The 27,226-nt window shown below is 41.0% G+C and overlaps 3 protein-coding genes across 6 annotated transcripts; 2 read left to right on the plus strand and 1 right to left on the minus strand.

The window, feature by feature from the left end:
• The first annotated feature begins 1,162 nt into the window (after positions 1–1,162).
• On the plus strand, positions 1,163–8,161 carry LOC5513389 (phosphoenolpyruvate carboxykinase, cytosolic [GTP]). Of its 2 annotated transcripts, none has more exons than XM_032382905.2 (7): positions 1,163–1,290; positions 2,554–2,763; positions 3,948–4,132; positions 4,525–4,913; positions 5,483–5,798; positions 6,285–6,758; positions 7,652–8,161. In XM_032382905.2, exons 2-7 carry the CDS (start codon positions 2,567–2,569, stop codon positions 7,948–7,950), a joined length of 1,860 nt encoding a protein of 619 aa, XP_032238796.1. In that variant the 5' UTR covers positions 1,163–1,290; positions 2,554–2,566; the 3' UTR covers positions 7,951–8,161. The 2 variants fall into 2 exon arrangements, with proteins under 2 accessions (XP_032238796.1, XP_001633650.1); XM_001633600.3 differs by having other exon boundaries at positions 1,169–1,290; positions 2,567–2,763.
• A 1,701-nt stretch (positions 8,162–9,862) lies between these two features.
• LOC5513390 (phosphoenolpyruvate carboxykinase, cytosolic [GTP]) lies at positions 9,863–16,050 on the minus strand. Its single transcript, XM_001633644.2, has 7 exons — positions 15,887–16,050; positions 14,179–14,399; positions 13,326–13,510; positions 11,894–12,282; positions 11,293–11,608; positions 10,570–11,052; positions 9,863–10,322 (listed from the first exon to the last, which is right to left on the minus strand). Exons 2-7 carry the CDS (start codon positions 14,388–14,390, stop codon positions 10,024–10,026), a joined length of 1,884 nt encoding a protein of 627 aa, XP_001633694.1. The 5' UTR covers positions 14,391–14,399; positions 15,887–16,050; the 3' UTR covers positions 9,863–10,023.
• A 740-nt stretch (positions 16,051–16,790) lies between these two features.
• Positions 16,791–26,986, plus strand: LOC5513424 (phosphoenolpyruvate carboxykinase, cytosolic [GTP]). Of its 3 annotated transcripts, XR_007306398.1 has the most exons (8): positions 17,548–17,709; positions 17,835–18,098; positions 18,360–18,553; positions 22,563–22,951; positions 23,285–23,600; positions 24,980–25,459; positions 25,829–26,674; positions 26,724–26,986. XR_007306398.1 is itself a non-coding variant. In XM_001633601.3 (7 exons), exons 2-7 carry the CDS (start codon positions 17,896–17,898, stop codon positions 26,113–26,115), a joined length of 1,869 nt encoding a protein of 622 aa, XP_001633651.1. In that variant the 5' UTR covers positions 16,791–16,916; positions 17,835–17,895; the 3' UTR covers positions 26,116–26,986. The 3 variants fall into 3 exon arrangements, 2 of the variants coding, with proteins under 2 accessions (XP_001633651.1, XP_032238794.1); XM_001633601.3 differs by lacking the exon at positions 17,548–17,709 and adding an exon at positions 16,791–16,916 and having other exon boundaries at positions 25,829–26,986; XM_032382903.2 differs by having other exon boundaries at positions 25,829–26,986.
• The last annotated feature ends 240 nt before the right edge of the window (positions 26,987–27,226 follow it).

Genomic DNA, 27,226 nt, shown 5'->3' on the forward strand with positions numbered 1-27,226 from the left:
ATGCTCATTATGTCTGCCCTCACCCCTAGCTGCATTGCCTGGAATGCTGAAGAGGTACGCCCTCTGTCTCGACTGCGTTCACGCTTTCACGCGAGCCATGCTGCGTGGTTCGTTAGGTACGCGTAAAGCCCCACAAAGCTCGCTCAGGCGACCAGCACCACTGGATTACAGGTCCGTTGAGCCCACGCTTTGCTAAAGCAAGACATGTATTGCTGTCGCCACCGGCGAACACACGAGCTATGCTGCAAGGTTCATTTGCCCATCCCCTTCTCACGCTAGCTGTACATCGTTTTGCCTTCCCCCCCTCACACTCAAGCTAGCTATATAACAGGTTTCGTTAGATCCGCTCTTAGTTCCACCTTGCGTGCTTATATGCGAGCGACACCACCAGATGAAACCCATGCTGCAGGGTTGTCAGTTCCATCCTGAGCCCCATCTAGCGCGCCTATACATGCGACACCGCCAGATTCCGCCCATAGGAACTAGCGCGTCCAAGCTAGCGCCTCCACACGAGCTTCTGTTGGGGTGTGCTTTGTCTGGGCTAAGCCCTAGCTAACACACGCGTTATGCTTACACCGTATCGGCGGGCGGTATTCGGCGCCTGGTTGAGTGGCTAGTGCCTGTCTACTATTGAGTGTTTCATGGCCGCAGCCGGCTTCTCGTTCAGAAAAAGATATAATAAGGGCATCGTCAGGTTGTTCTTCGAACACTATGTAGCAGAGACATATTGCGGCCCAGTGGTGCTGGTCAGTGTTTGCGGTCAGGAGGCACCATTCTCTCCGTTCCTCAGTCCCTCCTTTTCAAGCACACTTTGGCGGGGAGCTGTGGCCCGGAGGCCTGGCTCCTCGGGTGCGCTTGGTTAGGCGGTTAGCAAGCTATCCGATACCTGACCCCAAACTTATCAGACGATGAGTTTAAATGAATATTTGTTATGCTAATGATCACCATTAACAGCCTAGTTATTATAGCATCTTGTTGTATCTCGGAGGTTAAACAAGGTCATCTAGAGGAAGTCAAAAGTGTTCCTTATTTATGCTTTTAACTGATATTTTCAGCCATGTTTTCTTTTTTATTATTACTGGTTTCCTCTTCGGGATAGTGCCCTTTCGAAAATTTGGAACCGCCCCATTTATTATTTGGATACCGGGTTGCCTGCGGTGCATCGTGAAGGCCTGGGTCTGTTTTTCGTTCTGAGGCATATAAAAGGTGTCACCGCTTTCACACACACTCGCTGACAGCTTTGCAAAGTGTTACGCTCTCTTTACCAGAGAAAAACCTGCAAACCCTGAGGTAAGGCATGCCCTTCACAAAGTGTCATTTATTTAAGTAGAAGAAAACGTTCTGAAATAGTAATTTATGTTCCAATTGAAAAATTCAGCGGAAAAAAATTGTACAATCGCCTTTCACCTTTAACACTTGTATGTGTCATTCAAAATTGTATCTATTTATCTACTCGACTTCTACTTGAAAAGGTCTACAATCCTCCTGTCTCGATAGGATATTGGATCCAAAGTTCGCAGACTTTTTCCTTGCGTGTGTATCCTTCTAGATCTGTTTTATGCAAATTTTCTACCGAGCGTCTCGTTCGTTCTTCGTGAAAGCTTTTGCTACCCAAAAACGTTCAAATCAAAGTTAATACCCTATGTGTCTTAAAATAGGAGCCATGTCTCTAGTCAATCTGTTAGTTTTTCGGCTGTGTAAAGCAGCAGGTTATTTTTATGTGTTCGTGTTTATTGCTTTGTACAAATGGTCTTCGCTGTCAAATCTCTATCAACATCTTCCACGAAAATTTGGAAGATGTTTGCCCAAATAGCTTTTATTTATAATTAATATTGCAAAAAAACTGTTTAAAAGATTATTTTAAAAACTGTTCCCTTAGTCAGTTTGTATTGATTGTCATTTATGAAAGTTTATAAAAGTGATACGTATTTTGAATAGGCGAACGAGTCATGTTTTAGACCATTTCACTAAAATGTTTGAAACGGGTTCTTATATTCTGGTTTATCTCGAGCGAAACTGAAATCATTGCTTTTGATGCAAACTTTCAGCAAACCACCAAACAAAACCTTAATGTTCCCGATGAAATTAAACGCGAAAATAATCAACGACAATATCTAGAAAACAAACTCAAAACAATTTGACATTTTCGCATTCCTGTAAGCATGTAAAAATAGCTTTTCATGGGTGAATTTATTATTCTCACGTCTTCTTCTTCAACTACGTCATTATAAAACACACCCGTGCAGTAAGACATGTCTCTGGTTAACAAACGTCAAGTGTTGACCAATCATAGGCCGGCTCATTACCACAAGATCATTAACCTAACATACGCTCCATAAGGCACGTATTATCATAAATTTATATAAACTTAGTTGATTGTGTGATCCGTTAAATTAAAACAATTGGTTGTCCAATTTCACTGGCTCTAGTTTTTTAATTGACAAAGTCTAATTCACCACATTATATTTATTTTTTTCATATTTTATCTCTAACCTTTTTCTTTTACTATTCCACCTTTTGGTACCCTGGTTGACTTTTCTAAATATTTTCAAGTTCTTTTGCTAAGATGCCGCTTCCGCCTGTTGCCTATGGAAATTGGGATGCTCTGCCCAAGAAGGTTCAAGAATTTGTGGAGGAGAATGCAAAGTTGATGACACCCGCTCAGATTCACATCTGCGATGGATCAGACGCAGAGAATAAAGCCAATATTGAAGTTTTATTGAATAAGGGGGCCGCTGTGCCCTTAGAAAAGCATGAAAATTGGTATGACTTTTTTTTTTATATCTCAATATATACAACAAACTAAGTAACAACATTTTTAAATTAATTTGATATAGATATATATTTCAATCAAATACGATTGAACTCGGAGAACCTGTATATCATAACCTGCAGTGCTTCATGGGTATAAATGGCTGAATCTATGTATTTCAAAGTCTTGTGAATTATATCATAAGAACATGAACAGGAATTCTATAGCTTTTAGAACCTGTATTTGTATTTTATTTACGCTTATTTGCTTATTTACTTGATACCCATAATCCACTGTAGCTTACGATACACAGATTTTCCAAGTGCAACATGATTTGAAATAGGTGTATATATTTTATATGTGCAATCTCAAAATTATAGATGCACCCAGGGAATATGAAATCTGGGGGAGGCATTTTGAGGGCTGGAGGGAGGAGTGACGTTCTAAAGTTAAGGAACAATTACAGGTGTTGGAGGGAGAGGGGTGGGGGGTGATTTGACCCTCTTGGAATTGGGAGAAACTGGTCCACATTCAAGCTAAATAGGAAGAAATATGAGGAGGGAAACTTCTTGCATGCTCAATCCTACTCTTCACATGGCCAAGTGGATGAGTTTGTCTACACTATCAAGAAGATTAAATAAGTTTGACCCTTGAATTCTCTACCTGTGCAATTTCCAATGATCCTTTAATTCTGTAGCTGTGCTGTTCTCACAAAACCCTCTAACTATGTAGCTATACGGTGTTCACTGACCCTTTAATGCTGTAGCTATGTAGTGTTCATTCAGAAAGAGTAAAAAAAATGGCAAGTTTTCCCAAAATAAGGTCTGGTTAACTTCGGTAAGCTTGAATTTTTCCATAGAGGTTCCTTATGTTATGTAAACCAACATATCAAAAAGTGTTTTTTTTCTAATGGATTTGGTTTCGAGATATGAGGCTTGAAGTGCAATTTTCAAATGTTCAAAGTATGATTTTTTCTAGTTTTTAGGAAGAGTTGGGCTCTGATCAGAACTTAAGCCAACTGTGCTCCCTAATATCTAAATTTGATATCTTCTAAATCTCTTTGAAATTCGGAATTTAGTTTTTTGTCAGAGGAACTTCTTGTATGCCGAATCTTGATCTTATATATTGAGAATTCGATAAGTTCATGCCATTTTTTCCCTCGGTCCCTCATTCACGAAACCCCCTATCTATACAGCTATGCCGTGTTCACTGATCCACAAGATGTGGCAAGAGTAGAATCAAGGACCTTTATCTGCACCAAGTGCAAGGATGATGCTGTACCCCACTTCAAGGGAAAGGTGGGCAAGCTGGCACGTTGGATGTCACTAGAAGAAGCACACAAGAAGCTTTACGAAGAGCGTTACCCAGGCTGCATGACAGGTGACTGTTTATCCAACCACTGATAGTAGAAAGCAGCATCTCTCCTTTCACTTCTCTTTCCTCTATTTGTATTTTGTCTTTGGTGTCAAGGGTAGAACACATATTTTCAACTCTTGCCTGATAGACACCTTTGTTAAAATAAACAGAAATATAATCCCTTATGAGGCTGAAGAACAAAGTGATGGCTGAAAGTTTTTTTTTCATTATTACTGACTTCCTTTTGCCAATCCATTAAATCACTTAATCATGGTTCCAAGGCAGTGGCTTTTTTTAGTTTTACACATGCTAGGAAAACTTTGAATGGATATATTTTTATTTTCAGTCATGACCTGTGTTTAATTCAGTATAAACAAATTCAGCTTTATTTGGAATTTTGTTTATTTTCATTTAAGGTCGCACCATGTATGTCCTACCATTCAGCATGGGCCCTGTAGGATCTCCCATCTCCAAGATTGGCATCCAGCTGACAGACTCTGAGTACGTGGTGTGCTGCATGCGGATCATGACCCGCATGGGAAGCCATGTCCTAAAAGCTCTGGGGGATGGGGACTTCGTGCGCGGTGTTCATTCTGTTGGATTCCCTCTGAAAGAAGGAGTTAAAGAAGTACCGTGGCCATGTGACCCAGAGAGGACCCTGATTACGCATTTCCCTGCTACCCGCGAGATCAAGTCCTATGGCAGTGGATATGGAGGGAACTCTCTGCTTGGCAAGAAGTGCTTTGCTCTCAGGATTGCAAGCAACATTGCCCATGACGAAGGCTGGCTGGCAGAGCACATGATGGTATACACTAAATTCATTATAAAAGTTTAATTCTCCATGTAATACTACACTCGCATAATAGGGCACTTATTCATCATTAGAATTTCTCTAACAACCCGACCACTATGCTAACCTTCAAAATAACATATGGAAAGCAAATGTTTTAGTTGCTGATATGTCTGGCAGGTATGTCAAGGCCAAACAAAGGGAGCTTTCGTATCCTGAGTTTGCCCAATTTGTTCCAAAAGGTCTTTGGAGAGTCGGCTAAGGCTGGTAGATTATCCATTGTGGCCATTCATCTAAACGAGGACTCGGCGAGATTGTTATATTTAGCGTCTTTGGGCTTCGATACAGCAGAATCCAATTGAAATTAGCAAGTGTGACCACACGGTGGTGAAAAGTGGTAGCAGGGGTAACTTTGGCCACATTTCGAACCAATTACAAGGAAATTTGACAATTTACAGAACAGCTAAAAAACATGTGACTGCCACACTGGCACAACTGACCATGATCATAATAGTATTAAACCATGTTTTTGAATTTTTTGAGAAAGGAATTAGATAACTTTCATTTTTCTTGCACTTTCTTAGATCATGGGTCTGACAAACCCCGAAGGGAAGAAGATCTACATTGCAGCAGCATTCCCAAGTGCCTGCGGAAAGACCAACCTGGCCATGTTGACCCCTACCATCCCTGGCTGGAAATGCGAGTGCGTAGGAGATGACATCAACTGGATGTGGTTTGACAAAGACGGCACCTTGCGCGCCATCAATCCAGAGAGTGGATTCTTTGGAGTGTGTCCCGGTACTACCTTTACATCCAACCCAATTGCTATGAAAACATTCCAGAAAGACACCATCTTCACAAATGTGGCAGTGACTAGTGACGGAGACTTCTGGTGGGAGGGTAAGATATTTCATTTTTTAAACATTGAACATGAAATGGCTTATTGCCTCTGGGTACCTGGTGTGAGGCATATTGGAGCTTCCCTTTAGCGATAGTGACACAATTTACAGTGGTAACTGGCATGAAAATCAGCACTTTTGGAAATGTCCCCTATATTGAGGTCATAATATAGAGTTTACCTGTAGCAGTTTTAAAAGTGTACGCTATATTTAGGGTGTCTGTGGTCCTTCATATTGAGGGGATCCTTTTGCTTTTTTTTATGTGTCTACTATATGGAGGGTGTCTGTGGTGTTTTGCTCTTTTGCTTTTGCTTTTTTGTTCAGCTCTTTTGTTCGCTATATTTAGGGTGTCTGTGGTCTTAAAGTTGAGGTGATCCTGTAGCATTTTTGGGTGTGTGGGGGTGTCTGTGGTTCTGCTGTATTTGGTTATAACGTATAGACCCTTGTATTCAGACTTGTATTGAGACCATTATAAATGACCTCCTAGGACTTGCTCCACCTGCAGAAGGTATCAAAATCAGATCATGGAAGGGAGATCCTGACTGGAAGCCAACAGAGAATGGACCGACAGCAGCTCACCCCAACTCCCGATTCTGCGCACCTAGTGACCACTGCCCCATCATGGACAAGGATTGGGAAAACCCCGCTGGCGTGCCCATCAGCGCCATCCTGTTTGGCGGGCGTCGCCCATATGGCGTTCCCTTGGTGATGCAGAGCTTCAACTGGCAGCACGGAGTGTTTCTGGCCACTTCGTTGTCATCGGAAACAACAGCTGCTGCCGAATTTAAGGGGAAGGCTGTGATGAGGGATCCATTTGCCATGAGGCCGTTCTTCGGGTACAATTTTGGCAAGTATCTGGAACACTGGCTCAACCTGTCAAAAGATCCCAAGAAAAAGCTTCCGCTCATCTTCCATGTCAACTGGTTCAGGCTTGATAAGAATGAACACTTCCTTTGGCCAGGTGAGCTGGTTGTTATCTTACTAAGCAATTACATGGCGCCATGGTGGCTAAGACTTGATGCTGATAAAAATATCTATCGCAAGTTGTTGCAAGTTTTTCTACTTCTGGCAACTCGTTTTGCCACCAACTTACGTTTACTTGCTTCTCGTGCTTGGCTGCCTAACATAAGTGAAGTCATCACAAGTAAATCGATCATTTTTCGTTTAAAAGTTCTCAATTTTCGGTGATGTCATCAAGTAAAAGTGTTTCTCAAAACACCCCTCTGTAACAGACCCGGAGAAAACAAGGTTTTCGTCAGGTTTTTTGGAAACTCACCGGTTTTTTCGCCGGTTCATCTAATTTTTTCTACGGCCTTCACCCAACTTTTTCGTGGGGTAAGAAAGAAACTGTTCGGGTTGATTTAAAAGTTTCACCGGGTGCCGGGAAGGCTAAAAGCTCGTCGGGTAGGCCGAGAATGTCCGTCGGGTCGGGTTGTCTCAGACTATTATGAAGAAGCGGCCTTTTGGTCAGCATTCATAAAGATTTTTTTTTGTTGGTCATGTTAAAACACGTGACAGATTACTGAAAAGTAATTGAAATCGGGAAAGGGGAGGTCTAGATTGGCAATGATAGCTTCGACATAAACACAAGGGTAAGGTGTAAAAGTGATGTAGTGTATTGACAATTAGCATATTTTTAATTTATGGACGGGACATGCAAAACCAAATTGCAAAGAATATGTGGGTTATGAAACATAATTACATTTCAAGTTAATTTTTAAATAACAAATATACAGAATTGTCTTCTTCTAATAGCACCAACAGCTCCCCCCCCTCCCCCCCCCCCCCCACACACACATCATTTCAGTGACATCTGTATCACTTTCTTACTATTTTTTTTTTTATCTCCTTTAGGGTTTGGGGAGAACTCGCGCGTGCTTGAGTGGGTGTTCCGGCGTGTGCACGGAGAAGAAATTGCTGATCCGTCCCCGGTCGGACTCCTTCCCAAGTATGGCTCTCTTAACCTCGACGGACTCAAAGACCCGGTGACTCCTGAGGCATGGAACGAGATGTTCTCCATCCCAAAAGATTACTGGCTGGAGGAATTAACTGAACTGCGCAAGTACTTCACGGATGAGGTTGGAATAGATCTTCCTAAAGCCATTGAAGATGAGCTCAATGCCCTTGAGAATCGTCTGAAAAAAATGGAGTAGCCAGCTTAGTAGTGTAACTATGCTCTGCTTTGTGGCAGCACGGAGAAACTCTACTTGAACGCACAGGATAAGAAGACATTCGTTAATGCAAGAAGTTAACTCCCTGGTTAATGTTTGTGTTTGAAAATTGATCCTTTTTTTTAGGAGCTCCTGTTCTTAGGAACCTGTAAAACTTTGTTCACTTAAAATAAATAAAAAAAAGGTTAATCAATTTTATGTAGTGGTTCCTTTAGTTACTCCCAAAGCTAAAATATAGAGCATTAGAATGTATAAGGGGAAAAGAGGGGTGGGGGGTTCTGACTTAAAATTGTAGAGGAAATATTCACTTAATTCGGTATAAAATAGGGCAAAAAGGAAGGTAAATTTCAGGATACGCTCGCCTGAATATTCAAACTCGATGGAAAAAAGTGAAAGCGAAGAAAGATGAAAGAAAGTGAAAAAGAAATAGCAACGGAAAGGGCTCATAACAAAGGTAAGAAACATTAGTTTGGTCCTTTTACTTCAACATAAAACGACGAGTCTCAGTAAAAAGGTTGGAGGGGTGGTCATTAAAAAGAGACAGCAGAAAAAAAAAAATGAAACGAGTCTAATAATCCACAAGAGACCTGGCGTATCTGTCAAGGAGGCCAAATTTCGAGAAACGCCTAGCATGTCTGACAACGAGGCAAAATTTCGAGAAACGCCTGGCATGTTTTTTCCCCGTCAATTTCGTACCAAAGTCTACCCTGAGTTACCCTGGGTACCAGAGGCTCCGAACTTCGCTAGAGCCGCGAAGCGGCGTCAAAGACTGAGCCGCGAAGTTCGGAGCCTGGTACCCGGTAATCCTGGGTACCAGAGCCTTCAAACTTCTCTCGCCCAGTGACGCTCCGCCAAAATGTCGCGAGCGAGGCCGGAGCTCTGGGCGGGCGGGCAGCTTTTTTCAGTTCCAGTCTCGAATTACATGCCTAAACCGGTTTTGCGGGTATGACGTTGTTCACAAAACACGAGAGTATCGCCGAATGGCCCATGGGTAAATTTTCCTGTCATATCCGCAATAGCACTTCTTTAGGCAAGTTTAATTTGTTTACTGACTCTAAGACGAAGAAGGAGCAATTCGTAGAACGTTACCAGCAATGTAACTTACCAATTAAATGTAACAAGCGTGCGCGCGCAACCGATTGAAACGAGCGTGCACTAAAATCAAGGGTGTACGGACGCTAGCCACCCCAATCGCTTCCCCGCCGCTTGCGTTGTTTGTTGCCTCTGTGAGTATGAAATTAAAATGGTCTTTTTGGGCAAGTAAACATTTAGGTTTCCTAAGTAACTCCCAAGCTCTGGGTTTATCAGACTTTTTCCAGAATATTGTGTAGACGTTGTTATTAATGGGATGACCAACAACGGTTTGTAATTATTACCGCGTTACTGTTCGAATACTATTTTTAGACTTTGAAATTAAAGTGGCTTTTTGAAATGCTGGCTTTACTCATGTTTTCCCCTTGCCTCCAGTTACATTCTACCGAACGAAATCGAACTAATCGAATCGTTCGATTGGTGGAGAGTTTGATTGTGTTCGGAAATCGAACTCAACGAAAAGTTTTATTTGATTTGTTCGATTGCCGAACCAATCGCGAACAACCGAACGATTGAGTTCGATTGGCATTTTGCTCGGATTTGTTCGATTTGTACAAACTGCAAGATCCCAGCAGCTTTGACCAAATATGGTTTTGTGTTAGTATGACAATCTGTATTTCTGGAACTGAAAAAAGCTACTCGCCCGCCCAGAGCCTCCTCGCTTTGATCGTCACGGAATTTTGGCTGAGCGTCACTGGACGAGAGAAAGTCTGGAGGCTCTGGTAACCAGGGTAACTGAAATCGTGCTTGACCTCCTCCACCCAGCTTTTATAATCATCGCACGATAACCTCATAACTTCCATTGACATTAACAAGTCTTAGTTTTAATTATCAGAAAACTTATCATTAAATTACAAGAAAACATACTTATTGCTATCTACCTTGCATCTTACACAGCAGGGATCTCATCTGTTACTGAGGGCTCGATACTGCCTCCACTATGTCTGTCCGAACTATCTGCCTTTACTTTATTGCTTTAATGCGCTGCTCCAGAGCGTCCAGCTCATTGCTAATGGCCTTAGGAAGATCATCCCCAATTTCTTGTTGGAAGTACTTGCGTAGGCTTTCCACTTCATCCAACCAGTACTCTTTCGGGATGGAGAACAGCTCTTTCATAGCCTCGGGAGTCACGGGCGTTTCCATTTGCTCGAGGTTCAGGGCACCTTGCTTGGGGATTAAACCAACTGGGGAGACATCAGCGTTATCTACGTTGTGTACTCGGTTAAACACCCACTCAAGGACGCGTGAGTTCTCACCGAATCCTGGAAAAAATAATGATAAAAGTGAAGAACTACTTTCTGGTTTATTTATTTTACATCTTGTTTGTTGAAATATGAAAAAGTATTGACAACATAGTGCCACAATTTGTGAAAGAGATGGTACTAAACTCCTGTTACCACCCTTTCTGGTCACTTCCTTATCCTTCTCTAACCTTGCTTCCATTCCCAAAATATGTTATGTGTATTTTATGATTCCTTCGTATGATTATAGTTCAAAATCCCAGCTCACCTGGCCACAAGAAGTGTTCAGTGTTATCAAGCCTGAACCAGTTGACATGGAAGATGAGTGGCAACTTTTTCTTGGGATCTTTTTCCATGCTCAGCCAGTGTTCCAGATACTTGCCAAAATTGTACCCGAAGAACGGCCTCATGGCAAATGGATCCCTCATCACAGCCTTCCCCTTAAATTCGGCAGCAGCTGTTGTTTCCGATGACAACGAAGTGGCCAGGAACACTCCGTGCTGCCAGTTGAAGCTCTGCATCACCAAGGGAACGCCATATGGGCGACGCCCGCCAAACAGGATGGCGCTGATGGGCACGCCAGCTGGGTTTTCCCAATCCTTGTCCATGATAGGGCAGTGGTCACTGGGTGCGCAGAATCGGGAGTTGGGGTGAGCTGCAGTCTTGCGGGTCTTGCCAGCAACCTCGGGCTTCCAGTCAGGGTCGCCGAGCCATGATCTTATCTTGATGCCATCTGCAGGTGGATTCAGTCCTAAAGAACAAAAAAAAAAGCACAAGTATTAATTCAAGGTGATACACACACTTGTTTAATTCCTAGAGAATGTTGGAGAGCGAAAGACAATCCATTTCAGTGATCAATCATGATCTTATCTTGATGTCCATAGCAGCTGTAGATTCAGTCTTTGATTGAATACGATACTTGATAGGTTTTCAAGATGCCATACACGCAATATGTGGTGGAAAGGATGACATATATGTTAACATAGCTTACCCTCCCACCAGAAATCGCCATCGCTAGTCTTCGCAACGTTAGTGAAGATGGTGTCTTTCTGGAAGGTGCTCATAGCAATGGGGTTGGATAAGAAGGAGGTACCGGGGGCTACACCGAAGAATCCACACTCTGGATTGATGGCGCGCAAGGTGCCGTCTTTGTCAAACCACATCCAGGCAATGTCATCTCCTACGCACTCGCATTTCCAGCCAGGGATGGTAGGGGTCAACATGGCGAGGTTGGTCTTCCCGCAGGCACTTGGGAACGCTGCTGCAATGTAGATCTTCTTCCCTTCGGGGTTGGTCAAACCCAAGATCTGAGAACACAGAGTATATATTTATTATCCATGAGTTAATAAATAACTCAACTCACATAAATTGTTTAAGTCATTAAATTCAAGTAGTACACAGATTAAACTGTGTACACAAAACACTTCACAAAAGACAGATCGCTCCTACACGATCCTAAATCATTCAAATGTTTCTCTTTTGGGAAAGGGTCTCGTGACAGAAGTAACTTTGATTCCTGCTGTATGAGTCGTTGTCTACATAAAGCAAAAAACATTTCGATGAACCAGACACTAAAAACTACATAAACGTACCATCATGTGCTCTGCCAGCCAGCCCTCGTCGCGTGCAATAACGCTTGCAATCCTGAGAGCAAAGCACTTCTTGCCGAGCAGAGAGTTCCCTCCATAACCGCTGCCATAGGACTTGATCTCGCGGGTTTCAGGGAAATGCGTAATCAGGGTCCTCTCTGGGTCACATGGCCACGGCACGTTGTTTTTGCCATCGTGGAGTGGACCACCAACAGAGTGAAGGCAACGCACGAAGTCCCCATCCCCCAGAGCTTTTAGGACATGGCTTCCCATGCGGGTCATGATCCGCATGCAGCACACCACGTACTCGGAGTCAGTCAGCTCAATGCCAATCTTGGAGATGGGAGATCCTACTGGGCCCATGCTGAAAGGCATCACGTACATGGTGCGACCTGAACATGAAAAAGGGGACTTGGTGAGGCAAGCCGTAGATGGGTATCAATTGAGACAACTTCGCCAGGTTCCTCTTTCATTAGTCTTTACTGATTTTCTCATAACTACTCAACTAGACTTCCCCAAGTAACCCTCTTTAAAATTTTCCCCAATAAGAGCGCACGATCTAATGGAACCTACTCTATTAAATCGTTAAAATTATAAAAGTCTATATGCAAGAAAACTTCTAAATTTCTTCCAACAGTGGAAGTAGGATACTTAAGTTACAATATTTGATTACAGTTAGCCAAGTTATTCCCTTGAATTTAGATGGAAAGGAAGCTTGTTTGACTTGACCTTTTTTGGGTAACTTAAAGCCGCATTGTCACCAGTTCACTTCCGACGGAAACCTCAACCGTTAAAAGGCAAAAGAATCTATTAGAATCCAAGATATTTAACATGCCATCTGCTCTAAATTATCAATCACATCCTCGAAGAAACTTGCAATATACACACTGCTTTCAATATTTTGAAATATTTTTCGCGTTTTCCGTTTGAAATCATCGGAGATTGTAACGTAATCGACCGGAAGTAAACTGGTGACAATGCGGCTTTAAGCAACCTAAGCAACCCACTGTTTTACACCTACCTTTCCGAGAAAAAAACAACATCGAGCAGGAAATAAGCTGCTACCTCCCCTTTAGATATAATATTGTTAATTCATAAAGAATAGTAATTCATAAAGAATAGTTCATCAGATTTTACCGATTTTATCAGATTTTTCTTTTCGAATCCGTTGTATTGCCACTCCGCATTTTCAAAACATTGATTTGTTTTTGTCTTTTGGGATTTTCTTTTCTGCCAGTCAAATTAATCTAATCCAATCAGATTTATTGCCATCTCTCGCTAGTGTAGTTGCCTGGCTTTCTGTCGCGCACTGTCTGGTTTTCATCCAGCGGGAAGCCAGGCAAGTGCACAAAGCGAGACTCTAATTGGCTCAGAATGATTTTACTGACGGAACAAAAAACCAAAAGGATTCGACAGTAACTAGTTTAATTCGTACCTTCCATGCAGCCTGGGTAGCGCTCTTCGTAAAGCTTCTTGTGTGCTTCTTCTAGTGACATCCACCGTGCCAGTTGGCCCACCTCACCCTTGAAGTGGGGTACAGCATCATGCTTGTTCTTAGTGCAGATGAAGGTCTTGGATTCCACACGAGCAACATCACGTGGGTCAGTGAACACTGCATAACTAGATATTAAAGAAGGTTGGTCAGCCATTTTTTCGTCTATTTAGCAAATAGATATAAAAAACTATTTGAAATAAAAACTATTTAAATGCCAATAGAGCAAGCTAGTGCGGAAGGGGCAGCTATGGTCAAAGCAAAATAATAACAATAATAACATAATAAGAACAATAGAGCAACAAGTTGCACGACAGGGCACACTCACGGCCAGACTAGCTCGCTGCTAAAGAGAGAACAGAACTGCTAAACATTATGTGAGGATTCGAAAATAGTTTGCGGAATGGAGTTTCAAACTGGAATGGAGCGGATTAAAGAATGAAAGCTTCTGAGCGTTGACTGTAGGAGCAGGGTATGTGAGCTGAAAACTATATATTAATCATAATTGATTAAAGGTTTATCAGTATTTGATTGGCTTTGTGACTATCGTCCAGACGTTACGAATTGCGCCTAAAATAAGTCTTTGATTTGTGGAATTCAGCAATCTTGGGTATACATCATCCTTTTGCTTCACGTTTACAGAAGCATGGGTAAAATAGTGAGCCCCCCCTTCCACTTATGGATTTTTCCACACAAATGTATTTTACCAAACAAATAGTGAGGAAATTCTCACTGCTCAAAATACGTCGGGGAATCCCCTTTCCTATAATGATATCCCTGTTGCAGCATTAGTTACCAGTTGCTATGCTTTTCAAGAGGAACAGCCGCGCCTCTGTCCATCAGAATTTTGATGTTGTTCTGGTTTTCATCTTCTGACCCATCGCAGATGTGAATTTGGGCGGGCTTCATGAGCCTCGCGTTTTCCTCCACAAATTCGCGGACCTTCTTTGGCAGAGCACTCAGGTCTCCGTAAGCACATGGTGGGAGCGACGTCTTGGAAGACTTCATACCTGGATTCTTTTTTTATTTAAAAGAAGGATTAAAGGAACCCTTAGAATTTGCTTAGCTCCAGCTGGGACTTAACAATAATATGGGGGTGAGGGTGGTGGTGGAGGAAGGGGGGGGGGGGCAGGGGGAGTTTCGAGAGACGAATTTTCCCATCGCCCTCGGGCCATATAACGATAGAAAAATTTGAGGCTTCCTTAGGCTCTCGACAAATCAATAGAGATTGTTATGTCAAAATGTTGGTAGAAAATGGATCTAGTTTAGATTGTTTTGTCAAAATGTTGGTAGAAAATGGATCTAGTTGACCTTTTATATACTCTAAACAATACAAAAATGACAGAGAGGTTAAAAATCTGGAAAGTTGACGACAGTTAATTATTAAAATTTGTGAATTTCATGATTTAATGCTGGGCTCAGGAAATACACTTTGGAGGGATGGTAATGTAGCAATAAAAAAGTCTGTCGACCTGATAGGGATGCTTGTTGTATTTTTAGGGGTCAAAATCGGACCTCAGGTATTTTTTAGGGGGTGTCCTAGAAAAAAAGGCTTTTCTCTTGGAATTGGTACTTTTTAGGGCTTCTGGGGTATTTTTTAGGGGTATTTTTTGAATTTCCCAATGAGCATTCCTATCACCCTAAGGGCTTTATATATCCGAATAAAACAAGCTCAGTACTCGTTTTACTTTAGGTTTACAGTATCGACATATATAAATAGTCTGAGGTAATGTCTTTGGATTTTGTGGAGCTGATAAAATCCCTGGAGGTCAAAAGCACTTACGCAGGATGTGACGTTAACCTCTTTACTTACACAAGCAATTTTTGCATTCTGATTGGCTCGAATTTGACAGGCAATGACAGCTGCAATACTTTCACGTGAAATCGCGCACGAAAAGATTTTATTACCAAAATCCTTGAAAGGTTGCCCTTATATCTAAACCAAAAGCATCTGGATTTGACCAAAAAAACATTTCTGGACATTTTGAAAGCGAAAAACTTTCAGCAAAGGCGCGTAGATTTCTTTGCTGTGACGAGACAGTTGTGTTTTGTCAGGGCCTATGGTGAGCAAAAAAAGTTCCCGGCCGTGCAGCTAGAAAGTGAAAGAAAATTCCTCTGTTGCTGGATAATTTACTTGGGGAACTTTTGAGCTAAAATTTGGACAATCATCTAGCATAAGTCACTGGCAATCAACGGGAAGTTTGTGCTGTACTTACGAATTTGAGCTAGACAACAGACAAGACTACTGACATTTAAATAATATATAAGGGCCAGCAATAACTGAAATATTCATTAAAATATTTTTACAAGATTCTAGAGCATGTCTGTTCGCTTGAAAGCACTTAAAATTATCAGACTTTTGAGTATTTAAAATTCTGATTCTTGTAAAAGATCTTCGAGCTATTTCCGCGTGTCTCAAACAAAGGTCTTGATGCAAGGAAAGGCAACCTTTAGTCTGCAAATTCACCGAGCGTTCTGCGCGAATTCTACGACAAACTACATACCTGTTAGACGTATGGATGAAAAGATCGAGACGAGAGTTAGGCTTGAAGGCAAGCAAAGATTTAGGGCTGGTTTTGACAAGATGCTGTGGCACTTAGCTAGGCGAGCGAACAGGCAGATTCGCCGCAAGGGAAGTGTGATCACGGCCTTGTGGCTACGCTTAAATACGCCCTTGTCACGCCTGTGTGTCACGTATTCCTTCTAAATGACAAACAGGTTACACAGGTTCCGGTTCAAGTGAGCCATAAAATATCGATAGCTTAACAAGCCAAAATGCAAATTTTTGCTTTCCAAAGCAACAAAACAAAGCAACACTATTTCATACCTACAAAACAAACATATTGCGTTTGTGAGACGCGCTCGGTGCATTCCTGTACCACATGAAATAAAACCAGGCGCGGTCATTGGTTTGTTTTACTGATCTTTATAAGAAGCGAGGCAGTGCTAGGATCCAAAATTATTGCAAACCTCCATATTGATTGTCATACCCCAATAAAGCGAACACAGTCACGGTATCTTCGACGAGTTGGATAGTGAGTGCGAGGCATCTGATAGGGGGGGGGGGGAGGGGGGCAATGAAGATTTTGGGGTTTTGAAAGGGGGGGGGGGGGCATCGAAAATAATGTTCACAATAAAAGAGGGCTCTGAATTTTTAAGGTAATGTCTTGAGTAAAAATCTTCCCTCCCCCCCTGGCCCTCGGTGTATTTAATGAACACTCCATCAACGAATGCTGCGTGGGTGTGTTCGATTAAAAACATTGTTGTAACAACATCGCCCGCCGAGCTTGTCTATTCTTTAGTCTTTCCCGGGAATCAGCTAAAGTTTGTTTCATGAAAAGAACGTTGCCAGTCTGTACGGCTACCCTCAAACAGAAAAAATTCAAGAATTTTGTTGAGTCACATGACGTCAGCAACAGTTGAATACGTCACAATAGATATGTCGCACGCCACTACGTCCAGAAGATAAGCGAAAAGAGAATAGCTCTACGCAGTTGAGACACAACTCCGCAACTAGCGTCAACGCTGTCAAAGGTGGGTACGTTTGCTGCGAATAATAACCGATAAACCCGATCCCCAGCTTCTTTGTATACTCTGTTTCATGCGTTAATTTCCAGCTTCTTTAAAATAATCATAAAGTGAACAATTTATATTAAGTAATTTAATTACCAGTTGTGACATTATGAACATTATAAAAACACTAAAATGTGCTAATATCAGAGAAAGTTTTGTCATTAACGATATCTTTTTAAAAAAGTTACAATAAAATATTGATATTTTACCAAGGATTAATTAAGCCATACAGATTCATATATTATCGCATTACATGGGTAATGCCTTTTTGTATAAAATGTCCTACACGCACACAATTAAAGCATCGAAACTTTTGCAGTACACACGAGCAAGCTAGAAAATGTACATTTTACAATTTCGCTCTGTTATACTTTAAAGGCATTTTCCTACCCAATTCGCCTTGAAATACTTCAAATAGTCAAACACACAAATGAAAACATCGACAATTATATCGTGCTGAAGTGAAATAACTCTATTGCATGACAATATTTATAAATGTTCTTTTGACACTGAAAATGTGGGGAGGTAATTTTATCGAAAAGCAGTCACGTGATTTATTCTGACCAATCAACGCGATGTTAATAGACTTTGGACCATCGCCAAGCGAACCGCTTGGATTTCGTCACTGCTACGATTACAATCCAGGGTCTTGTCAAGCCAACCATCTCTTATTTGGGGGTGAACTTATTTTAATACCACGTAGTAATTATTCTACTACCTAGCTAGCCATGTCATTAGTATCCGTGATAACCCGGTAAGTGTAGAAGTTCCATTTCTATGCACAATACTTAACACAGCTCGAATTGTTCGAGATCCTAAACCTCCTCTAGCGAATGTCAAATCGAACTCCTTTTTGATTTATCCCCTCTCTGTTTACAGGCTACCCAGGTCGGCGACTTCTAGAGCCTTAACTTTCCGCTATCGATATATTCTTCGCACAATGTCATCCAGTTTTCCTCCTGTGGAGAACGGAGATTTCAATTCTCTGCCGAAGAAAGTGCAGGACTTCGTGACGGAAAATGTGGAGCTTTGTCAACCAGACAAAATCCATATCTGCGACGGATCGCCAGAGGAGAATCAAAGCCTTGTGGATTTCCTCGTGAAAAAAGGGACTTGTTTCAAGCTAACAAAGCGCGAAAATAGGTAAGTTAGCTGGAAAAGGAAGTAATTTCCAAGTAAAGTCCTTATTTGATTGATGTCTATGAACCCAGAGTAATGCCGAGTTGTAAATGTTTATCAACATTGTGGCTTCCCACCTGAAAGCGTCTATTTTTGCGTCTAAAACTCCGATTGCCGCTCGCGCTAATCCTGAAAAAATCTTTCTAAAAAAAATAATAAAATTCCTTTGTTGAGTTCTTTACAGCGCCCTCTAGTTGTAGAATAACGCGAACTGTTACTGTTTAGCTACGTCGTCCGTACGGATCCCGGCGATGTTGCCCGTGTCGAGTCCAAGACCTTTATTTGCACCGAAAATGAACGTGATGCTGTCCCTGATTTCAAAAAAGGGAAGGACGGGGTTGTTGGTCAACTGGGACGCTGGTTATCAGTGGAAAAAGCAAACCAAGCTCTTGGAGAACGGTTTCCTGGCTGCATGAAAGGTTGGTAATTAAATACTCCGACTCTGAGCTACCGATAAGCGGATTTTATAATCTCTAGTGTTTTTTTCACTGCTTGAAACGCTTTTTTCTAAATGCAGGATAGTGGCTTTTTATCAAGCTTTATTATTGGGGGCTGGATTAGTTTATTTCACGGCCGATAAAAGCTTGGAAACCGAGAAATGCGGTAGCGCACGAACGATTTGACGGACGCCTTATTCTGATTGGCTTGTTTTTGGAGGTGTGTCAAGAGGCGTTGCCACGTGTTATGCGGTGTCGATTTCGTATGACGTTCGAAGTTTGAATCGTGGCAAGAATCATTCCAAATTCCCCAGCCAAAATTAGATCGTTATGGCGATGAAACACAATTAAAACACATCACAAAAGATTGTCTTTAAACAGCAGTATTGGGAGTATGAAATGCACCCATCTTTTTTTGTATTAAAAGCCTTAGTCACAACTATTCGTGACTGTACTGAATTCGAATCAATTTTTCTCACTGTACAATTACCTGACCTCTGAACCCATAAATCTCTTTGACATCATTGCATTTCTAATGTGCATATTTAAAGATTTTTTTTAATATATTTTTGTTTGATATTTAGTTTATGATTAACTAAGGCCTCATGCCCAACCGAGCACGCAGAGGGTAGGAATTTTTTCTACCAAGCCTTTCCTCTTTTTTATGGCGAGAGATTTTTAAAACCCAATTGAACTTTTTAAGCTATTCACTAGTTTGCAACTAGATTATATTCATTTCTTGCGACATGTTGCTTACTTTGAGCCATGGAACTAGTACAGATATACCTTAAACTATTGACTTAATTTCCAAGTCCTATCTTGCTTAAATGGGCAAAATTTTATTCATATTTTTGGTGTATTTGTTTAAGTAGATTGTCTGTCAAAGCAGTGTCTGAAGAGATAAATGCGGCTTGACACCTTAAAATCCTTTGTCTAGCATCAAATTTTTTTGAAGTCAGTCACAAGATGAACACAGTCAGGCCACTTCAGGTTCACTATAGCCATGCAGTTTGTAGACAAAACTTTTAAGCTTGAGCTAACTACTGGGAAACCTGTGGTATCCCAGTGGTATACCTGTGGTATCTGTGGTATACCTGTGGTATCCCAGTCATAAAATGCAACTGGGTTTTTTTTTCCCATGGTCCCGGGAAATCTGCCATATTGTGCAATACCCCATGAGCCTCTGCGCCACTTCGTGTACCATCTATTTTGTGTCCCCATTTGTCATTACGCTATGGCTGAGCTTACATTCAGTACGTCCCTTCTGCCCTTATAAGGTCATCGCTAATTCACTTCAAGACAGGAGACGCGCCATGTTGGATTTGAGATTTCATCCGAGCATTAGCTTATATTTGTGCAGGTAAAAAAGGCAACTTTGGCAATTATGTTATTGCAAATGCAATCAAAGCTTTTCTATCTATAATGCTATTGTGGAAATTCATGTCAATTTGAATTTTTACCGCGTATTCCCTTCGTCGATTCATGATACGATCAGTCGAAGACCCGACCCGTAGGGCCGTAGAGAAAGAAACAAGTGTTCGGGAGCTTTTTTCAAGGCCAAACTTTGAGGTGCTTTAGCTTTTTACACTCAGGAATGAAGTGAAGTTAATTACATTTATTTCTCATGTGCATTTTGTATTTTGGTGGGAAAACGGCTGATATTGTCAACAAGGGAATGCTGTTGAGACCTCAAATAAATTGTGGCTAATAATCGCGGGTTTATTGGAACAATTTGGAACAATGAATTAAACAATGATATGTAATTACTTATTTATTACAATACTTACTGCTACTAAATTTTTTTTAAAAAAAGGAAGGGTTTGTTTTTTTGTAATATTTCTCATTATTATTGTTCCCCCAATGCTGCTCTTCCTAAGTGATGCTCTAAAATTCGCCATGAATATGCTAATATCTTAAAACATTTTTTGCTTAGTATTCAGATTTTATTACAAACCCTTATAGTTAGAAAATAGCAAGGTCTCCAGTGGGAGAACGGAGTTCCAAGAAAGGAAGAAGCAGCTCCCATTCGTGTCTATATCTGTCTTCACATCTTTCTATATTTTTTTAAAATTCAAAGCAAATACACCCAAGGAATGTTTGGCCATAGCCCCCCTTGTTACATCCATGGTATTCTAGAAGTTAACCAGATAGGCATAGTCTTTCCTGAAGAAGTAATTCAAACAGCACCAGAAATATAGGGCCAGCTCATTGTCTCACAAGAGTAGCTGTTGGAAAACAACTTGGTGGACTAAATATATCTTTTGACTTTCCAGATTATTTGTTTGAAAACTGCTACAGTTAAAGCTCTCGTAGGCGACCACCTTGGGAACTGAAAATTGTGGTCGTTAACGGAGCTGGTCTTTTACGAGAGCTTGCTCTCATAAGCGACCACTGGGCGTCAAAAACTTGAACAATAGGTGTTGGTCGCTTATGGGAGCTTAATTAAAATGCTGGAATCTAGAAGTTATTGTGATAATAACAACACTGTAATATTTTGGTTTATTGCTTGATTTTAAAACTAGGTATTTAGCTTATCAGGAGAGTGAGTTGTTTTATTTAATAGCAATTAATTCTACGCAAAGTAGCTCGTTATGCTCGTTTATATCGACGACTTAAGCTTTTCGTCATGAGAATATCTTCTGTGTCTACGACGATCGCATGGCGTCTTTTGTTAGCCGATTTCTAAAGCGTGCAACAAACAAGTGGATGGCTATTGTAACTGGAAAAAGGATAAATCGTGGAGCTGGCAATGGACTAGAGATTCCTTGCATTTATAAATTTTCTGGAGACAAAGAAATGTCAATCCCATGGTTGAAATTGAAGTTGAAAAAATTGGATTTAAGAAATTCTTTACTGGTTGCCTACTACGCTTTATATGTGATTTAAGCATGCATTGTATATGATGTTTATCAGGTGTTGACTGATGTTGTAAAGCAAAAAATCATTGTGGTCGCTTACAAGAGCTTAAAAATAAAAGAAAATCTCAGTTGGTGGTTTGAAATTGTGGTTGTTAACGGAGCTGGTCGCACCGAAAAGTTAGTCGCTTACGAGAGCTTAGAATTACAGAGTTTGTTTGACAATTCAATCGGTGATTTGTGATCGTGGTCGTTATCGGAGCTGGTCACTTACGAGAGCGCTCGCTCAGAGAGCTTCGACTGTATATCCTATAAACTGTTTTGACCCCCCCCCCAAAAAATGTGCTATCAATTATAACAATTTTCAAACACATTTTCTATGACAGTGCTCTGCTGTGGATTATATCTCTTTCTATGTAGTTTATGTGTATGCTAGTGTATGCTCTCTACACTGCTGTATGACAGCATTTGGTAGAAATTTACACTGTAAAAGATAGGATAATCAGTCATGTCCACTTTCATTGTGAGCCCCCCCCCCCAATCAAACCTGGAGAGTTGGTGCTTCTTATCATTCTTGCCCCAATCAGTGTTATGGTATGGCATTTATAATATAACTCAAGATTTTACAAATGTTTTTAGTATATCCAGGCGGTATTATTATGGCCAAAAATATTGTCATACTTATACACAGGTAACCCATCAGGTATCCCAGTCAACCCTGCACGCAGGGTCTTGTTATATTATCAAAGACATTCCAGATCATTCTGGATTATTCTGATTTATGTCATAAATCTATAAGTGAGACTTTTTTGTAGCCAAATCTGATGATAAATGTCCCATGGAGATTCTGCAATGGCCTAAAAATCCCTTTTTTTGTTTTTACAGGGGTGGTTGGATTGTTAATTGGAAAATTCCTCCCCCTCCCCCTCCCTCCTCCCAACCTAAAGATTTATCTTTCCGTTATCATGTTTTGGTTCTTGCATCAGTGTCCACTGCTGATTTTAGCTTCTCGCTAATTGTTTTGGGAGAATTATTATTAAGTTGATGAAAAATGATCCAAAGCATGTGAAGACATTACAAAGGGGTTGACACAAACCATGGAAAAATTTACATTGGCCAAATTCGGTGTTATTCAGGTCGCACCATGTATGTCCTACCATTCAGCATGGGCCCTGTAGGATCTCCCATCGCCAAGATCGGCATCCAGCTGACAGATTCTGAGTACGTGGTGTGCTGTATGCGGATCATGACCCGCATGGGTAGCCATGTTCTCAAGGCTCTGGACCAAGGTGACTTTGTGAAATGTCTTCACTCTGTGGGTAAGCCCCTTAAGGAGGGGGAGAAGGATGTCCTTTGGCCATGTGACCCAGATAGAACAATCATCACTCACTTCCCTGCTGACAACTACATCAAGTCCTTTGGCAGTGGCTACGGAGGCAACTCGTTGCTTGGCAAAAAGTGCTTTGCACTTAGGATTGCAAGTAACATTGCCTTGAAAGAAGGATGGTTGGCAGAGCACATGTTGGTAAGTGTCTCTGTGAACATAAGCAGTTTTCTCTGTCTTTCTCTCATATGTACTTGCCCTGAGTAGTTTTGCATTAATTTATTCCAGAACTAAGGAAAACCTCTCAAAAGCACGGATACCCCTTGTACTGAAAAAAGGTGTAAAGAGTTGTTGCAAGTGTGTCAGTTACAATTTGCCCAATGCAAAAACAGAGAAATGACAAATTAACAAAGGAGATCCCAATCTTTTGACTTTTATCCCAGTATACATATTTTAATGTGTAAAGATGTTGACGTCTTTATGGTCTATTTAGTGTCCAACTTCTTGACATGTATTTCTATTCTATGTTCTCAGATTATGGCCCTGACAAACCCAGAAGGCAAGAAGAAGTACATTGCCGCTGCATTTCCCAGTGCGTGCGGCAAGACCAATTTGGCTATGTTGAAACCAACAATCCCTGGCTGGAAGGTGGATTGCGTCGGTGACGACATTGCCTGGATGTGGTTCGATAAGACCGGGCAGCTACGTGCCATCAACCCGGAGAGTGGTTTCTTTGGGGTTGCCCCCGGTACCTCGATGAAGACCAACCCTGAGGCTTTGAAGACGTGTTTGAAGGACACCATCTTCACCAATACTGCAATGACGAGTGATGGGGACTTCTGGTGGGAAGGTGGGTTATGAAATATTTCTGACAAAAATTATTAAGTAGTTATTGCGGTTAACTGTATGCCCATTTTTTAAATAAGGTTGCACTTGTTAAAGATGGACAGATCTAGGGATAAGAATGGGTCCGTTCTTATTCTCAGATATTACACTTGCATATGAATATATATTAGGAAACCCACAGAAAAGCTCCATCCCCTTTTTCTCTTGAAATCCTTGCTTTGGCTTTTGAGGAGCTACTGTGTTGGCCCCAGTAAATCTATGTGCTGTAATGTTCAGTGCTTCATTGGTACCAAATACATTAAGCAAATAAGCATATATAAAAACAACTCTGGAAAACTCTAGCCTACTTGTTACTGTGCCTTTAATTACTCTCATGGCTTTCAAGACCACAATTCAACATTTATATGTTACTCTTTGAAGCCGCATTGTCACCAGTTTACTTCCGGAGGTCCGACGGAAACCTCAACCGTTAAAAGACAAAAGAATCTATTAAAATCAGAGATATTTAACAGACAATCCGCTCTAAATTATCAATCACATCCTCAAAGAAACTTTCAATAAACACACTGCTTTCAGTATTATGAAATATTTTTTGCGTTTTCCGTTAAAAATCATTGGATATTGTTATGTAATCGACCAGGTAAACTGGTGACAATGCGGCTTTAACCACACTTGGTTACAACACAGTAGTTCTCGTGTGCTACTTTGTTTGAATTAAGTGTTAAAGGCCTAATAATAATACCAGCAATATTACCAATTGCTGCAGAAAATGGAAAGATCCTAAGTTGAGTTTCGCAAGTCTAGAGTCTTGTAAAGAGGTGTCTGATATTTCTTGTTCACGGTGATTTCACTGTCACTTTCACTTCAACACACCTAAGATTACAAGACAAATTTATAAAAAAACAACTACTTAATAAAGAAACTCAGAGAAAAAAAGACACTAACAATGCAACTACACTTTTTTTAGCATTGGAGGGCACCCAATAAAAACCTAATAATGGTGCCCTTTTAGTTATCAAGAGGAAATATAACAGTTAGGGTGAGAAGGGTAGTAGGTATTGGAGTTGGGAAAGAAAATCAGTACTGAGCAAAGTATCTGTGAAAAATCTAAAAAGGGATTTCTTATCGTTAGTCCGCTAGTCTCGAATTGAAGATGGTAAGTCATTCCAGTAATAGCATCCTATTACTGAAGGGGGAAATCTTCGTATATTAATATGAAAATGTTCTATGTAGAGACGTTAACTGGATGAGGTTTTTGTGGAGTAGGAATGTTGCTTAATCTAGTTCTTTTTATGCCACTTAGAGGGTCGTGGATGTATAAACATGTATGAAGCTTAATTATGTCAGGTAATTGAAAGTGCTGTGTTGTCATGTGTTCTCCAGGTCTTCCAGATCCACCCAAAGGCGTGTCCATCACATCCTGGCTAGGTGAAGAGAACTGGTCACCAGAAAGTGGCAGCAAAGCAGCCCACCCTAACTCTCGGTTCTGCACACCTAGTGCTAACTGTGAGATCATGGATAAAGACTGGGAGAACCCTGAAGGTGTACCCATCAGCGCCATTCTGTTTGGTGGGCGTCGCCCTAGGGGTGTCCCACTGGTGTACAAGGCTTTTAACTGGCAGCATGGTGTATTTATTGCATCATCCCTGTCATCTGAAACCACTGCTGCTGCTGAATTCAAGGGCAAGGCTATCATGAGAGATCCCTTTGCAATGAGACCCTTCTTTGGGTACAACTATGGTCGCTATCTCGAACATTGGCTAAGCATGGCTGATAAGACTAAGCACCCTAATTACAAGCTACCTGACATCTTCCATGTCAACTGGTTCCGAGTGAATGAGAAAGGACACTTTCTTTGGCCAGGTGGGTACCTGATATTGTTTGACTGTCACATCCCATGGTTATAGAAGCTCTTAATTAAGGGGTACTTGAATATTAGCATGGCAGACATAGGGGCAATATTTTTTTTTTTTGGGGGGGGGGGGTGGGCATTTTTGTCTCCTGCCTGTTTTTTTTTTTTGAGTATGAACTTTTGTCTCTGAGCTTTGTTAGACTCCCCTCTCTGTCCCCCTAACATTCTTAGCTAATATAGACTGTCAAAATATAAAGATAGACTGCTTTTGATAGTGTTTGATGAGAAAATTCATACAAGGGACGTGAAAAATTGTTCATAAAAAGTTCGTGGAGCTTCTAAAGAAATACCTGAGAGTTAATGTCGTCTCTTTATTGTAGGTTTTGGCGAAAACTGCCGTGTTCTGGAGTGGATCTTCAGATGCACAGAAGGTGAAGACATTAGTATGGAATGCCCTGTTGGTCTTATCCCCAAGCCTGGAACCCTCAACTTGGACGGCTTAGACAAAATCAACTGGGATGAGCTATTTTCAGTCCCCAAAGATTACTGGTTGCAAATTGTGTGTGAAAATCTGCATCAATACTACAAAGATCAAGTTGGCAAGGATCTACCCAAGGAGATCACCAACGAGCTGAAGGCATTGGAGGACCGTCTAAAGAAAGCCTAACTTTAGTTATTGGATGAAGAGATTAGACAATAATACTATGACTCTGTAGAAAAATGAAGACATTGCAAAATCTTGAAACATGGGTGCTGTAAAGCATTTAAAATGAAAAAGTATAAGTTTGTCTTTGGCACAACATAAAATTATGTTTGTCTGGATTTGTCCTTGTAAGAGGCATAAGGCATGCCGCAATAGAATACTTAGTTCAGGTCTATGGTAAATAATATAAACTAAATTTATACTGGAAGCCCAACATAAAAAAGTAAAGTATATGGCCACTTGAGCTAGGTATTTATTTTGGTAATTCAGTGTAGTTTTAAATTAGAGCTTGTATAGTTAACAAATACCAATTCTCAGCTAGAATTAGGACTGATAGGAGCTTTATCACTTGAAATACTGTCTATGGATAATTCAGTTTACTCTCTCTTCGCAACTAACGCATGAAAGCACAAATTATTTCTTCTAATTAATAAAACAGTTTGCAACTATTTATAATCAATTAGTTGTATAGAAGACTCTGTAAATAGTTGGAGTTTGTTTCAGTAAACTTTGTACTTTGAAGGTCTCTTGGTAATGCCATGATGGACCTGGGAATGCTTTGTACTTTGAAGGTCTCTTGGTAATGCCATGATGGACCTGGGAATGCTTTGTACTTTGAAGGTCTCTTGGTAATGCCATGATGGACCTGGGAATGCTTACAGTACTGTAGGGTATTTAGAGTAACTAATAATTGTATTATGAAGTATCTAGATATTATTTGTAATTAACAATTGGATCTCAGTTAAGGCAAAAAAAATAGCTATTTTACCAAGGAACAAAATTTAAAACATATAATCTTCTAAAATATGACACTAAATGTATCAACCGACAAAAAGAAGTTTGTAATGAGTGTCAGTTTTTGTTGAGAGTAACTGAGAATACGAAGGCGATGGCATGGTACCCAGGGTGGGTGATGCTCTGGTACCCAGGGTAGATGATGCCATGGTACCCAGGGTGGGTTATGCCATTGTACCCAGGGTGGGTTTAGCATGGTACCCAGGGTGGGTGATGCCATGGTACCCAGGGTTGGTGGTGCCATGGTACCCAGGGTGGGTGATGGCATGGTACCCAGGGT

This window comes from Nematostella vectensis, chromosome 13 (assembly GCF_932526225.1).
Source record: "Nematostella vectensis chromosome 13, jaNemVect1.1, whole genome shotgun sequence".
NCBI classification, from domain to species: domain Eukaryota; kingdom Metazoa; phylum Cnidaria; class Anthozoa; order Actiniaria; family Edwardsiidae; genus Nematostella; species Nematostella vectensis.

Bases quoted from the DNA above. Each gene is read 5' to 3' on its own strand.
- LOC5513389 (XM_032382905.2), top strand. From the start codon at position 2,567: ATGCCGCTTCCGCCTGTTGCCTATGGAAATTGGGATGCTCTGCCCAAG. The intron at 4,133-4,524 runs GTGACTGTTTAT...TTTTCATTTAAG, and splicing joins TTACCCAGGCTGCATGACAG to GTCGCACCATGTATGTCCTA. The intron at 6,759-7,651 runs GTGAGCTGGTTG...TATCTCCTTTAG, and splicing joins TGAACACTTCCTTTGGCCAG to GGTTTGGGGAGAACTCGCGC.
- LOC5513390 (XM_001633644.2), bottom strand. From the start codon at position 14,390: ATGAAGTCTTCCAAGACGTCGCTCCCACCATGTGCTTACGGAGACCTG. The intron at 11,609-11,893 runs GTACGTTTATGT...CTGTGTTCTCAG, and splicing joins GGCTGGCAGAGCACATGATG to ATCTTGGGTTTGACCAACCC. The intron at 10,323-10,569 runs GTGAGCTGGGAT...TATTTTTTCCAG, and splicing joins TGAACACTTCTTGTGGCCAG to GATTCGGTGAGAACTCACGC.
- LOC5513424 (XM_032382903.2), top strand. From the start codon at position 17,684: ATGTCATTAGTATCCGTGATAACCCG. The intron at 18,554-22,562 runs GTTGGTAATTAA...GGTGTTATTCAG, and splicing joins GTTTCCTGGCTGCATGAAAG to GTCGCACCATGTATGTCCTA. The intron at 23,601-24,979 runs GTGGGTTATGAA...TGTGTTCTCCAG, and splicing joins TGGGGACTTCTGGTGGGAAG to GTCTTCCAGATCCACCCAAA.